The sequence below is a fragment of the Oratosquilla oratoria genome, chromosome 2, assembly GCF_046742065.1.
Source record: "Oratosquilla oratoria isolate Oo_2021 chromosome 2, ASM4674206v1, whole genome shotgun sequence".
Classification (NCBI taxonomy): domain Eukaryota; kingdom Metazoa; phylum Arthropoda; class Malacostraca; order Stomatopoda; family Squillidae; genus Oratosquilla; species Oratosquilla oratoria.
The window spans coordinates 61,489,909-61,505,264 of record NC_134778.1 but is presented as its reverse complement, the minus strand read 5'-3'; the positions used below and the strand labels follow the sequence as shown (position 1 = coordinate 61,505,264).

Here is a 15,356-nt window from a genome sequence, read left to right as displayed (position 1 = left end):
GAAGAGAGCTCAGAGCTCGTATGACCGATCTATGGGTAATGCTATGACCTTACACACACAAACACACATACACAACTCCCCGCCCACGAGAATCGGAGTAACGACTCGAAGCGTAGCGATACTGAAATAATTTCAGCCCTGGGCAGGATTCGAACCTGGTACCACCGTACTGGCAGTCTAGTGTGTGTGTGTGTGTACGTGTGGTTGTTTCGTGCATATATGAGAAAACTGATATTGGTGGTCTGCAGTGACGCACAGAGTAGTTCCATGAAGCCTATTAAATGAAATTTTCAGAAATGGATTTTAATGATTTCGATATGATTTGTGGAAAGTCCACCTAAGCTCAAAGTCGACCATTGTCGCCATTCGTACATTGTACCTCGGCGACAACGGAATTAGCTTTCGTCCCGTTTTTCACCTCTTCCTTCCCTTCCGCCTCCTTGTCATCAGTAAGTAACGTGCTAAACTGCGGACGACTTCAAGCCAGCTTAAAGAAAAATGGTATCTAAACAAACAAGTGTGTAAAACGAAATAGAATCAGCAGCCGTGATATCTACACGTTTCAAAAATCGACAAAAAAATAAAAATAGAATAAAAACAATAACAAAATGACCACACAAATCATCTCTGAATAATAATAATGTGCACTATATATAAAATTCGTAGTATCTGAAACCCAACAAGCTCAATTCAGTAACTGAGACTGCAATCTAATTACCAGTGGCAGAAATCAGCTGTGGTCAATAAACGTGAAGTGTGATGATGATAATGGTGTAATAACAATGAATAACTCCTGTTGGTTGTGTTTGTGTGATGTAATGAGGTGGGTGAGTGGGGTTGAGATTTTTTTTTGCAAATAACTGTTTACCTATCACGTTCATATCCTATTCTTCCGGGGAGGAGTTTGGTTTCTTTGTCCTGCTGTTCTATTGGAGTGACTTTGGTGCATTCTGTTATTATTCTCAATGGCTTATTTTGTAGAGTTTGTAACGTGCCTATGTTTTGCTTATTGTTAGGAACCGAACTATGAAAGTGATGTCGAGTGTGGATACTAAGAAGTGTTTGTATACTGTAGTTAAAGTTTCTCTTTGTAATTCCACATTTGCAATTTTGAAAAGCTGAGAACATATTTGGGACCTGTGGGAGCGTAGTCGAGTGTGGATACTAAGAACTGTTTGTATAATGTGGTTAAATTTTCTCTTTGTAAACTCACATTTGCAATTTTGAAAAGCTGAGAAGATATTTGGGACCTGTGGGAGCGTAGTCGAGTGTGGATACTAAGAACTGTTTGTAGAGTATGATTAAATTTTCTCTTTGTAAACCCACATTTGCAATTTTGAAAAGCTGAGAAGATATTTGGGACGATTGGTCACATACGAGGCCGGCCCAAAGGACTGTGACACGGTGGAATGCGCTGACATCCCGGATGTCATTAACGCAGCTAGGTGTCCAGATCAAAGTCGGGTCATAGAGAATGGGATGCGAACCCTGGGTGAAGTTACTCATAAGCGTTAGGTCAACAGCATGGACTGCGATGTGGATGAAATGTACTGTAACCTAACTGCTTCAAATTTGAATGAGCATAATAAATATTTTCCCTTCAAAAGAATAAGGTCGAATACTATAACCCCCCAAATGGATGGCGGATAGGCTGAAAAATTAAATAGGAATAAAAAGAGGGCTTTACGCAAGATTAAAAAACATGAAACACCTTAGATCCACGTATGATATTGCCAGACTGGAAAAAACAACACGAGCACAGCGAAACGTAACTACGAAATTAAGGTTGCCGGACAAGCGAGACTAAACCCAAACAGCTTTTTTCATCTCTATAGAACAAAACATGAGAAAAGGATAGACCAAATCAAAAAGAAGAAGATGTCATGTTAGATTCGGAGGAAGAAATGAGCAAGACGTTTAACAAAACTTTTCTCACGGTACTTACAAAGGAGAGGCTAGATATGGTACACGACTGCGACCTGATCTTCAGTGGGCATGAAGGAAGTAGGCTTACATTAGCATTAGAATAACAATAGTCAAAAAGACTGATAGACTTAAAGCTACAAAATAGCCCGGGTAAATAATGTGTAACTAATTCTCTCTTTACACTAATGTCTATAAAGCGTTAGATTACAATGGTAGTTACGATGTTATTTACCTTGACTTTAGCAAAGCGTTGGACAAGGTGCCCACACTAGAGACTATTAAATAAACTTAGAGAACATTGCATGGGAGGAAAAGTGTTTGAATGGATTAGAGCATGGATCAGTGACAGAACACAGTGGGTCACCATAGACGGTGTAAATTCCAATTGGGGTAGTGTTACTTGTGGAGATCCCCATGGCTCTGTTTTTTGTCCCTTATTGTTCATTGTGTATAAAAACGACTTGGACAATGGGATTAGTAGTGACACTAGTAAGTTTGCGGACAGCACTAACGTAGGTCGCCTGATTAGGTCAGGAGGAGACGCCAAAATACTGCAAGATGATCTTAAAAAAATTGTGTACATGGTCGGTGAAATGGCAAATGGACGTCAAGATCTCAAATTGCAATGCGGTAAACGTAGCTTTACACAACCCAGAAAGCAGACACACTTATATAACACCTTTTTAGAGAAAAATGAGTGCGAGAGAGACTTGGGAGCTCAAGTGAGACCTGACTTTGAATCCAGGATATTGGTCTTGAGAGCTTAGCTTTAAGGTTAGAAAATAAAAGGCTCCCCAGAAATGCTGAAAAATTACGAAAATGGCAACAATAGCATTGGTGATAAACAACATTAATAATTATGATTATCATAACAATAATTGCAATAATAATTATAATAATAACAATATTAATAATAATAATGATAATAACATATAATGAAAATAATAATGATAACAATAATAATAATAATAATAATAATAATAATAATAATAATAATAATAATAATAATAATAATAATAATGATAATAATAATAATAATAATAATAATAATAATAATAATAATAATAATAATAATAATAATAATAATAATAATAATAATAATAATAATAATAATAATAATAATAATAATAATAATAATAATAATAATAATAATAATAATAATATTGATAATAATAACAATAATAATAATAATAATAATAATAATAATAATAATAATAATAATAATAATAATAATAATAATAATAATAATAATAATAATAATAATAATAATAATAATAATAATAATAATAATAATAGTAATAATAATAGTAATAGTAATAGTAATAATAATAATAATAATAATAATAATAATAATAATAATAATAATAATAATAATAATAATAATAATAATAATAATAATAATAATAATAATAATAATAATAATAATAATAATAATAATAATGATAATAATAATAATAATAATAATAATAATAGTAATAATAATAATAATAATGATAATAGTAATAATACTAATGATAATAATGATAATAATGATAATAATAATTATAATAATGATAATGATAATAATGATAATAATAATAATAATAATAATGATAATAATGATAATAATAATAATAATAATAATAATAATAATAATAATAATAATAATAATAATAATAATAATAATAATAATAATAATAATAATAATAATAATAATAATAATAATAATAATAATAATGATAATAATAATAATAATAATGATGATGATGATGATGATGATAATAATAATAATAATAATAATAATAATAATAATAATAATAATAATAATAATAATAATAATAGTAATAATAATAATGATGATGATAGTAATATCACCATCAGCCTAGTGCAGTATAGCAATATAGTATTATAGATGTAGTAATATAGGGAACATATTCATGCTTTGTATAGAAATCACAAGCCATATATATGTTTCACTTTAGTGCCATGGATGATGATGTTGCCCAACAACGACGGGTCTATGCTGCGGATGCTGACATCGCCATTCTTGCAGTGTTTCCGATTGGAAAATCGCAGTAGTGGTTGTTGATATGAATGGAAACTCTCAAAAGGTTTCGATTCAACCCTCAGTTAATGTAGGGCTTAATGGCTACATTTTGGTGGCAGCGGTGGGATCCTGGTGGGGGTAGGCGTGGACGTTGGGTTTGCTTTCCTTGGTCACTCGTTATGATTTAGTGTGGTTGTTATTCCCGTTGTTGGTGATCCTGGTCCGTCTGTTGGCAGTCGACTTCAGTTAGGTTGCAGGGATCTAATCGGGTGGCGTAGGGCGAGGTCGGGAGTTGGTCCGGCGTCTCGCCAGGCGGGTTTGCGTACGTCAGCTTTTTGAGACCTATATTTCTGACTAATTTACGAAGATGTAATGGTAAAGTGCCAAGTAATTGTCCGTAGGTTGCAAAAGCTCGGTCTTCGCGTGAGACCGTCGTCAGATTTGTGCAAGTGTGTATACAGGATAGCTATGATGCTATTGGTTGACGACGCGTGTTCACCAACAAAAGTGACGTTTCTGATTGGCTGCGCGCTAGCAAATAGGATACGTGGGTTTACGTCTCTAAGACTGGAGACCTTGAAAGTTTGCTACAAGGTAAATGGCCCCATAGAATATAAGTTGGTGAGGGTCTCTTTCTTGGTTTGTTGTTTCTTCTAAAGTTTGACGGACAAAGGCAGTTTGTGTTTATTGTAGTGGTTCATTGTGGCCCCGTTTGCCAAGCGAAATGTTAATCGCCTTAGTAGTTGCATCTTTGTCGTTCCGATGTATGAGTGAAATCCAGAGTCCTCAACAATACAGCTGTGTCGATAGAGGTCGTGAATTTCTTGTAGAGGTGATAAAACTTTGTAAGGGCGATTTACTAGTAACAATGTATTTAATTCTTCCTTATTTACTTTTTTCAGTTGAAACCTAAGTTCTGCACCATGAGAGAGATGAAAAAGGGTTTCGTGGTCGTTGTCGTCATGTCCGCCATCTTGTGTTTGTTCGTATCAACCCAAAACTTGTCTATTACATGTAAATCGTATCCAGTGGACCAAAGAAGAACAGTAGCAAAAACAAGCCAGGTGAGTGATGATGATATGCCTATTGGTGTATTTACATTACGCACGTGTAGAGAAACCCCCACAGCAGAGAGAGAGAGAGAGAGGGAGGGAGGGAGAGAGAGAGAGAGAGAGAGAGAGAGAGAGAGAGAGAGAGAGAGAGAGAGAGAGAGAGAGAGAGAGAGAGAGAGAGAAAGAAAGAGAGAGAGAGAGAGAGAGAGAGAGAGAGAGAGAGAGAGAGAGAGAGAGAGAGAGAGAGAGAGAGAGATAAAGGGCACTTAGCACAGCACAATAAACAGCTCTATGAGCGTTCCTCACCTCTGCTCAATTGGCCTCATCGAGGCGAATTTGACTGATAGTGGTTCCCGAGTCCTCCCATAAGTCTCTCTCTCGGAATAATGCATATTGTTGATGATACATAAGTTTGGGGCGTCTCTATGTAAACTTGTGGTAAATTTTGGGAGTTGTATTCACACGAAGAAAATATGCAGACCCCAAGGACAGGAGTCCTCTCGATAAGAAATCTCGATAGGGTAAGAAGTGAGTTAGTTATAGTACTATGGATCTAGTTAGTACTAGTGAATGTGTCTTGACGTGGAGTATGGTTTATAGTTATGATTATGTAGTTGGGAAGATTTATGGGAATGGCTGATGAAGTGTTTGACGAGGAACTTGTGGCATATTGATAGGATCGTGCGATCGCGGCGTGACGCTTACTCGCATTGTTTGTGTGATTTTAGGTATGTACAGGTTAGCAAGGATTGACTGTATGGATTAGTCTAAGCGTGAGATGGAAGACGCTATTTGTTGTCGTCATTCTATTGGAGGTCTATAGATCACGTGTCATGCGTGTGACATATCATATGGTTGGTTACATATCCTTATGGGGTTAGTAATGGTTACGGTAAACACAGGACTGTTACCAGTATTGTATTAATGTAGGACTATTTCAGAATCACTGGTTTGTTGTAACAGGAAACGGGAAGCAGCAATTGGTTCCGGTTGTAAGCTCTCCTCAAGAGTCATAGGTTCATTACGGAGATCGAGTAGCAACGTCTTGGGAGCCCATCCTTTGTCTCACATAGGGTGGATCTCCTTATAAAAGAATAGCAAGAAGAGAGTTCCTGTATTTTTTGGACCTACTAATTGTTAAGATAGGGATATTTCCCCACGGAGAATCATAGTCCGCTGAATTGATTCATACCTGGAGTTCATGCTAGACTAAGCCAAAAATCACATCTTTCCTGCATGTCCGATTTCAAAGCTTTTCACTGGCAAGGAAAAACATAAGCCAGGAAGAGATCCTGATGTAGATATTTGATCGAGGATATCAATTTTTTCTTCCAGGAAGACAACCTGTTCAACGGCGTGGACGTACCCTTCCTGATGAACAATGTCATTAACTGTTCACGGCCGTTTATGATGATGGTGCCGCTAGGTCAGCTTGGCAACATGATAGCGGAGGCCTCCCATATGATCGCTTTCAAGTTGAAATACAAAGTGCAGGTAATAGGATCTTCTTAAAATGCAGGAAACATATGAGTACACATACACACACACTCGCGCGCGCGCACACACACTCGCGCGCGCGCACACACACACACACACACACACATCGTACGTACAAAATTGACTTGAGAATTTTATAGTAATATGAATGTTTATAAATAAGTTGAAACCCTTTAGTGATAAGATTGCTTATGTGATTGTTATGGATTTACACAGTTAGAAATCTTTTAATAAAAAACTCTTCTGATAAGGAAGGAGGTATCAATTCAATTCCATATAAAAATTGTAACAAATGCTATGTAGTTCAGACTGGAAAAGAATAAAAAGTAAGGTTAAAACAACATCAGTATAGCGTCAGGTGTGGTCAAATGTCTAACACATTATTTGTTCATTCCAGGATTGTGATCATTGCATTAATTGTTAGAAATGAATGATATTTGACTAGGAATATAATAAAATCCAGTCTGATCAAAGATACATTTGTCAATAACTTAAATTTAAGTCAAAGAATGTAGAAGATAGATCATTTTAGCGTTGAAAAGGGGTGGGCCAAACTTCCGCTGCCGCGAACGGTATCATTAAACCATGAGAGACTCCCTCACAACCTTTTCCAGTTCCCATCCATGTTCGCATTATCATTGTATGTATTCTAATGATGTCTAAATAGACGAAAGCGCTCGGTCATAATTTCATAATTTTCTTTGGTGTTTTTTCCCGCATATATATATATATATATATATATATATATATATATAAATATATATATAAATATACATATATATATATATATATATATATATATATATATCTTATTAAAGACCAATGCTAAGTCAGTTTCAACTATCTTCTTAGTTTTTTTTCTCCATTCTTCTTATATGTTTCTTATAGTCCAGGGGTAGATTAAACACAAGTCTACTGAGATCCATGGTATATTGACACTATATAAATAGAATCGCAAGCTTTCGGTTGTTACATACAACCATCTTCAGGCAGATAAAATGACCGGAAAGGGTTCATGTCAATTATGCTAAGTGGTTACAAAATGACAAGGCTTTATGGTTCCAGTGAGTTGGAATTAGGAGAGCTTCGAGTCAGATCATAATGACTGGGGGGGGGGGTAGCTGGACAACATAGGACGATGCATGAATGCCGACAGTGAATACCCCGATAGGTATAAGCTGAGCGTCATTCGAGCATATTTAAGACGTGCCTTTCGTAACTGTTCTTCTTGGGACTTACTTCACACAGAACTCTTGAGACTAAAACAGATACTCATCAACAACAATTACTCAAACACTATCATAGACAAAGAAATCAACCTCTTTCTGACACGTACCCAAACTCAACAGGAACAAAAACCCACACAGACTATACACAAAATTTTCTTTAAGAATCAAATGACACCCGCATATAAAACTGACGAAAGGGTCTTAAAAGAAATTATCACAAGGAATGTCACATGTATCAACCCACAAGAAAAATTAGCCATAATTATATACTACAAAAACACAACCGTCTCTAGCCTGTTCATGAAGAATAACCAGACAAAAGATAACACCCTAAAGCAAGCGAATGTGGTATACCAATACTCCTGCCCCGAAGAAGGTTGTAAACTTCTACCTAACATGAATTATATTGGTGTTACCACTACTTCACTTAGCCGAAGGCTCACAATGCATGCCCGCGATGGTAGCATACGGAAACATATGACTCACTATCACAACAGAAATCCAACAAGACAAGACCTAGTTAACAATACCAAAATACTCAAACACTGTAGCAATCACAAAAAAACTACACATCCTGGAGAAAGTCTACATTTCACAACACACACCAATCATCAACATACAAACAAACACATTAGGCACCTTACTCTTAAACAAAGAATCCGTCACACCAGGACAAAATTCATTTATTTGCCATTTTTGCTTTTTGTCCCTTCCTTAGTAATTAAATTTCTTTTTGTCATTTAGTGTTGGTTTTTGTTTTTGTCTTTGTTTTGTTTTATAGTTTGATTTGTAGTGATAAGGACAAACAGGACAGTTGGAGCGATGACAGGCGACCCGTGTAGTGCTTTTATGTCTGGTCTGTGACATTTGGTATTTTTCTTTTTGCTCTTTTTATTTTTATTTTTTATTTTCGGTGGTTCCATTTGTTGACACTTTGTACCTACTCTGTTATTAATTTCTGGATGTCGTTTAGAATTTGTATTGTTCCGTTTATTTTTGTCAATTCTGGTGGACCTGTCCCAGAGAACAACGGTACACTATATAACTGAATCATTTTGCTTCCAATGTATAACCCTGAGGACGAACCCCGGACAGGGTTCGAAACGTCGGTAATAAATTATGTTACTCTGAGTCCAGTGTTTTGAAAATTTTCTGATAACATGGCTCCTGGACTCCAGCTCTTTACGACAGTATATATCTATATATATATATATATATATATATATATATATATATATATATATATACATATATATATGTGTGTGTGTGGCGTGTGTGTGTGTGTGTGTGTGTGTGTGTGTGTGTGTGTGTGTGTGTGTTGTGTGTGTGTGTGTGTGTGTGTGTGTGTGTGTGTATGTGTGTGTGTGTGTGTGAAGACTTGATGTTTTTCTACATTAGTTTGGAGGCGTCGAGATTAAGGCGTCACTTGGGTTCCTCTCTTTGTTTGGTAAATCTTGACAGTAGCGTAGTCAAGCCTCGTCTGACTCGCCATGCAGGGCTTAAGGAAGAGAATGAGTGTCGGTTGCCAACATGGTTATAATTACACAAATGTATTTTCCTTGTGACAAAATTTGTGTACAGTATATAACTGAGTGTGAGCACCCAATATCAAATATAGATACACACATATATACAGGAAGAAAATACATATATATAGAAAAAAACATTATCCTATCGACGTAGTTAATTATTTGTCGTAAGGTAACATTGTTTGGCCGACTCCCCAGTCGGGATGCAGGTGGCTTTGACAGTTGAATCTAAAGTCAAGCCAAAGTGACCGTGGAATAGGTCAGACAATAGGTGGTCCTTTGAAGCTTGCTGATACCACCAAGATCTGACGTCGTCTAGCTAATGCATTCGCGTGCGCGTGTGCACGCTAGTTTAGAATGAATGACACTCAATCTACAAATATTTCTTGCAACATATATATATATATATATATATATATATATATATATATATATATTCATATCTTCTGAGTTCTTTAGATGGGTTCTATTTTTTATACTATAGTTTTTTAGAGTAGCTTGGCCAACTGTTTAGCTATCGATAGTACACCACACTGATTAGCTAAACAGCTACCTTAACCACTCAGAATTGTTAGGATTAATGACAATCTATATACGAGTACATTTATATACCAAGAGTACGCACATATACAAACGCACATACACATGTGCCCATACATTAGTGCTGGGCAAATATCGCTAATTTCAATATCGAAATTATGGGTGAAAAACAATACAGTTACCGAAATTACCGACAGTTTACCGGTAAAAGACTCGTGAGGTAGTAGTGACGTCACAAGTTCGAGTCGAGTTCGAAAAATCAATGTTTTTGTCCTTTAATAAGCTATATATCTGGTTCTATTTTACATATTGTTTTTATTGTTATGTCATTGTAAAGGGAAAAGGTCATACTTTAATTGGCGCTACTATAGTATATCTACCGCGCGAGTGAGTGAATGGAGGGTGTCTGAGGGTGGGTGTGGTGTATACATTTTTGTTCGCGTCTCTGCATGCATGGGTTCATGTTTGGAGGTGGTAGTGGTAGGCAGCTACCGGTAAAGTTACAGGTTTTATCCAACAACCTTAACGATAGCTTACCGGCAAACATTCTGCTACCGTTAAAGCTTCGTTAACCGATAACTCGATAAGCTATACCATAACATTCAGAGAGCGGTAAGCACGTCTCGGCTTGGTGGTATTGAGTGACGGTAGTGACGGGCCCAGTGCCCCGCTAATTTTACCGGTTAAACTTTTATCATTAAGCAAGTATGTACCGCTAAGGTTTCGGTCATTTTTTTTTACCATTAAAACCGTCTTTTTTTCGCCAAACGAAGACCCATATATGTAATACATATATGGTTCTTCGTTTGGCGACACGCGGAATTTTTTTTATGAAACTTTCACAATTAATACAGTTTCGTATGCTGATCACAGAAATAACATTAATTCTATTGAGAAATTAAAAAGAGTGCCGAAAAAAACGGTTTTAATGATAAAAACTTACCGAGACCTTAGCGGTACATACTTGCTTAATGATAAAAGTTTAACCGGTAAAATTAGCGGGGCACTGGGCCTGTCACCACCGTCACTCAGTACCACCAAGCCGAGACGTGCTTACCACTCTCTGAGTGTTATGGTATAGCTTATCGAGTTATCGGTTAACGAAGCTTTACCGGTTAACGAAGCTTTACCGGTAGCAGAATTTTTGTCGGTAAGCTATCATTAAGTTTGTTGCCGATAAAACCGGTAATTTCACCGGTAGCTGCCCACCACTACCATACATACCTTCAACTACACCTTAAAGGAAATATTTGCCCAAACTCACAGAGCTCTTCATTTAGTGCAAAGTCGAGAAAGTATACAAAAAAGTATGATTAGCATTGTTTTCAAGAGTAGAAGCGAGGGTACATTATTTGAAGCAAATTTGAAGACACTTGGGCAAGTACCTCATTTCATATAAATTTTGGAAGTGAATGAGAACTCTATTATGATATCATACTATTTTCGGGAGTCAGTGTGATAACTGATGGTGAGTCGTTCATTTTTTCCTTCTTAAGGTTGGAGTGAGGAAGGACATGTATGACCATTTGAAGGCGTCCTTCCCGAACTTCCCACTACCGGCTCTCCCTGAGGAGTGCATACACAGGGTAAGGCGTCAGTGAAAACTACTTAAGGTTGTAATTTTAACTCATTCGCCAGTTATGGCAAACGCTTTCTGCCATTACAAATTAAAATGGGACTTGTGTTGCTAGTTAAGTTCTGGGTTGCTGACTTATCTATAATTTTCGTCGGTGTAATTAATGAAGCTAGTAAGCTTCTAATGATAGAAAACGTCCGTCAGGGTTAGAGAGCGGTTACTAAAGTGCAGTTGTTATCTTCTCCCACGGCATCCACTGCTACGTAGACTTAGGTTCAACAGAAGACTCTGGTCACCTATGGTCCATAGGCCCTGTAGTTACCATAAGTAAGACCACAAAAAACAAAACAAACAAAAAACAATGGTAGTTACTGGGTGCTTGACGATATAACCAGTCCTGAAATAGTCTGCAGGTGGCTAAGGGCCCAGTCACACCAAGTTTACGAGCTGTTTCCGACCATCGGCGACCAGGTGGTCGCCGACCAGTTGCAGGTATTCTTTGGAAGTCGCTGATAATTGGTAACAAGATAAATAAATGGATAGATAGATAGATAGATTACAACACACAACGAATAATCCCCAGTACATAGATTTTCACCTTATCAACCACATTAACTTTTTCCACTTCAATTCCTTGCATAGGTTTTGTGTCGCCGACCAATCGCTTGATTTTTGGTCGAAGGTGGTCGGAAACAGGTTTTAAGCTTGGTGTAACTGGAGCTAAAAGAACAACAATATATAAGGATAGGATACACAGGGAATAGGTTTAGAATCACTAGATTAGACGGAGGAGGGATGTGGAGGACACTTTCCGATAGTATCTCTTTGAGTTTATATTGGGATTACTGCCAATTGGATCCGTCGTATCCCAGACTTATGTTCTTTGTCCCATCCATGGCATATTAGGATCTCTATATAAAATATGTGTCGTAGGAAGTGTGTTTGTTTGGGGCAAAAATACTTGAGTGTATATGAATACTGTATAGCACAGCTTGTCTCTCCCATTCAATCAAATGAAATTTATCACTGTCTTATCATGTGCACATACAATCGACTGACTCTAAACACACCGTATTCTAATCCCGGTAACCTTTTTTTTTTCTCTCTCTCTCTCTACATGCAAACAGGGCGATATCCAGGGTATGACAATTGATGTTGCCGAGAACTATGTGGCCCTGAACGGTCTAGATAGAAGCATAAGTATTAGCTTATACCCCTGTCACCCTGCCTATTTTATGCAATATAGGTTGGTAGTATTTTTGTCTTTTAGTTTGGCATTACCTTGTTTATCATTTGGGTTGTTTTTTCTCGCCAACTATCAATATCCACAACTAATATATTCTAATTTTCTCAATGTTTTTCTTCGAAGGAACCTATTGAGATTTTTTTACCGATTCCACTCCTCGGTTCAACAATCAGCAGAAAGATACAGGGATCTACTTTTGAAGAAGTGGAGGAAGCAGATGGAGGAAGCGTCCCTTGCAGACAAGACCATTCAGGGTCCTGGTGCCGAACGGCCTGTGGTCATTGGAGTTCACATCAGAAGGACGAGTTACATCCATCATATGAAAGTGTTGTACGGTTCCAAAGTGATGGAACCCATATTTTTCCATGACGCTTTTGCCTTTGCCAGAAAAAGGTGAGCAGGGTTTCCTTCCTGTTTGATTGATTCTCCTTTTTCTTGGGGCGCTTGTTATTATTTTTCTTCCATTACACGTGGTTTCATTCTTCCTCTCCTCAGGTATGGCAAAGTGGCCTTCATCGTGGTGTCAGACGACCTGCCTTGGTGCCGCGAGAACGTGGTCCGGCATCATCCGGACGCAGTGGCCCTCGATGAACCCATATCGAGGGACGAAGACTTCGCACTTATGGCTCTGTCTGACCACTTGATCTTTGGCCTTGGTACTTTTGGTTTCTTTGGAGGACTACTGGCAAAGGGGGACATCATCTACGCTACCAACGTATCCTACGACTTAACGCGACCCTACCGAGCTGAAACTAGGGTCTCCGAGGCTCGCCACGAAAACCTGATTCCTTTTCACTATCGGAAACCATACTAGAGTCTGACAGACGGAGAATTTTCACTTTACCAATGTTACACAATATTCCCGTTTTGGATTTTCTTTGCAACCGAATCAGGTTGAGTCTAGTGGGTACAATGAAAGAACAATATAACATGAAATTATTACAAGATCTGATCATCTGTAGACTTACAATAATGAAATAAACAATAGCTCAACTGAAATAACAAAGGTCTGACTGGGGGTCACGTGAGATAGTTGTTCCCGGGAAAGGAAGAGACGAGGCGACGGAGAGAGTGCCCCTGGTAAGAATGAACATCTGTATGCATCTGCGCTTGTCATATATCTGCCCATGACAGCAATCAACTGTTTCTGACCTTTCTGACCATCGAGTCAGATCAACTACCACACAACTCCACAATGCATAAACTTTGCACTTTACGCACAAACATGCTTGTGGGTAAGAATGCATAACACCCATGATAAACCATTACTTCCACTTAACAGTTTTCATGTTTGATGAGGTTTGTAGATTTCTTTGAAATAAAATCTATCTATCGACAACTCTTTCGTTAATTAGGCCGAGAACATGGCCTCCTTGTCGGAAGTATGTGCTCGCTCAGTCTGGTATATTTCCATTTGCCTGAAGGTTGTAACGATTATTGTATTACGTATCCACATAACTGCCACCCAAGGCAAGTGGGATGGCGACGTTTGATTTGATAACACAAATCTAAATCATCAGTTCAAATTCCATATGGTCTATGTCTATAAACAACGGAGAGAAATATACTTCTTAAGAAAAAAATCATGACATTATTAATACAGATTGGTTACAAAATAGGACGAGGGAGTCATATGAGACGTACAAAGAAAAGAAAAGAGAAGCAAAGAAAAAGGTAAAGGAGGCAAAGAGGAGAGCAGATGTAAAATGGGGTAAGAATATGTCAGAAAATTTTGAAAGTAATAAAAAGATGTTTTGGAAAGAAATTAAGAGAGGAAGAGGAGGCGAATCAAGTAGAGACGAAAAGGTAAAAGGTACAGTTGGAGAGATGATAATGGAGGAGAAGGCAGTAAGGGGAAGATGGGCAGAATATTTTAGGGAGTTGCTAAATGTGAAGGAGGATAGGGAGGGAAAGGTAGCTGCAGTGGGAAATGCTAAGAAAATGACCGTGATGAGTGAGGAAAATGGAGGAGAAATAAGGAAGGATGAAGTGAAGGCAGCGGTTAAGATGATGAAAGTAGGTAAGGCACCTGGTGCAGAATGTCTTAAAAAAGGAGGTACAGTGATGGTGGACTGGTTGGTGAGGTTATTTAATGTTTGCTGGAGAGAAGGTAGAGTGCCGGAGGACTGGAGGAGTGCCTGTATAGTTCCACTTTATAAGGGAAAAGGGGACAAGTGTGAATGTAGTAGTTTCAGAGGGATTAGCTTGTTAAGTGTAGTTGGGAAGGCTTATGGGAGGATCTTGATTGAGAGGATTAGGAAAGGAACAGAGGGAGTAATTGGTGAGGAACAGTGTGGATTTAGGACAGGTAGAGGTTGTGTAGATCAGATTTTTGTGGTAAGACAGATATGTGAGAAAGCTATAGGAAAGGGGAAGGATGTTTTTTGGGCTTTTATGGATCTGGAAAAGGCTTACGATAGGGTAGACAGAAAGGCACTGTGGGAGGTTATGCGGATATACGGGATAGAAGGAAAGCTTCTCGGAGCTGTCAAGAGTTTTTATGAGAGTAGTAGAGCTTGTGTCAGGATTAGAAATGGAGAGAGTGAGTGGTTTGAGGTAAAGGTGGGACTTCGTCAAGGATGTGTTATGTCACCCTGGCTGTTCAACTTATACATGGATGGGGTAGTGCGAGAGGTAAATGCAAGGGTAGTGGGTCAGAGATTGGAGATGGTTAAAGAAAATGGAGAAAAGTGGGAGGTGAGCCAGCTGTTGTTTGCGGACGACACTGCGCTTGT

At 37.8% G+C, this 15,356-nt stretch overlaps 1 protein-coding gene across 1 annotated transcript; it reads left to right on the top strand.

Moving 5' to 3' along the window:
* The first annotated feature begins 364 nt into the window (after positions 1-364).
* Positions 365-13,960, top strand: LOC143039455 (galactoside alpha-(1,2)-fucosyltransferase 2-like). The gene is made up of 7 exons (XM_076209545.1): positions 365-449; positions 4,855-5,016; positions 6,340-6,498; positions 11,296-11,385; positions 12,503-12,621; positions 12,745-13,014; positions 13,117-13,960. Exons 2-7 carry the CDS (start codon positions 4,876-4,878, stop codon positions 13,433-13,435), a joined length of 1,098 nt encoding a protein of 365 aa, XP_076065660.1. The 5' UTR covers positions 365-449; positions 4,855-4,875; the 3' UTR covers positions 13,436-13,960.
* The last annotated feature ends 1,396 nt before the right edge of the window (positions 13,961-15,356 follow it).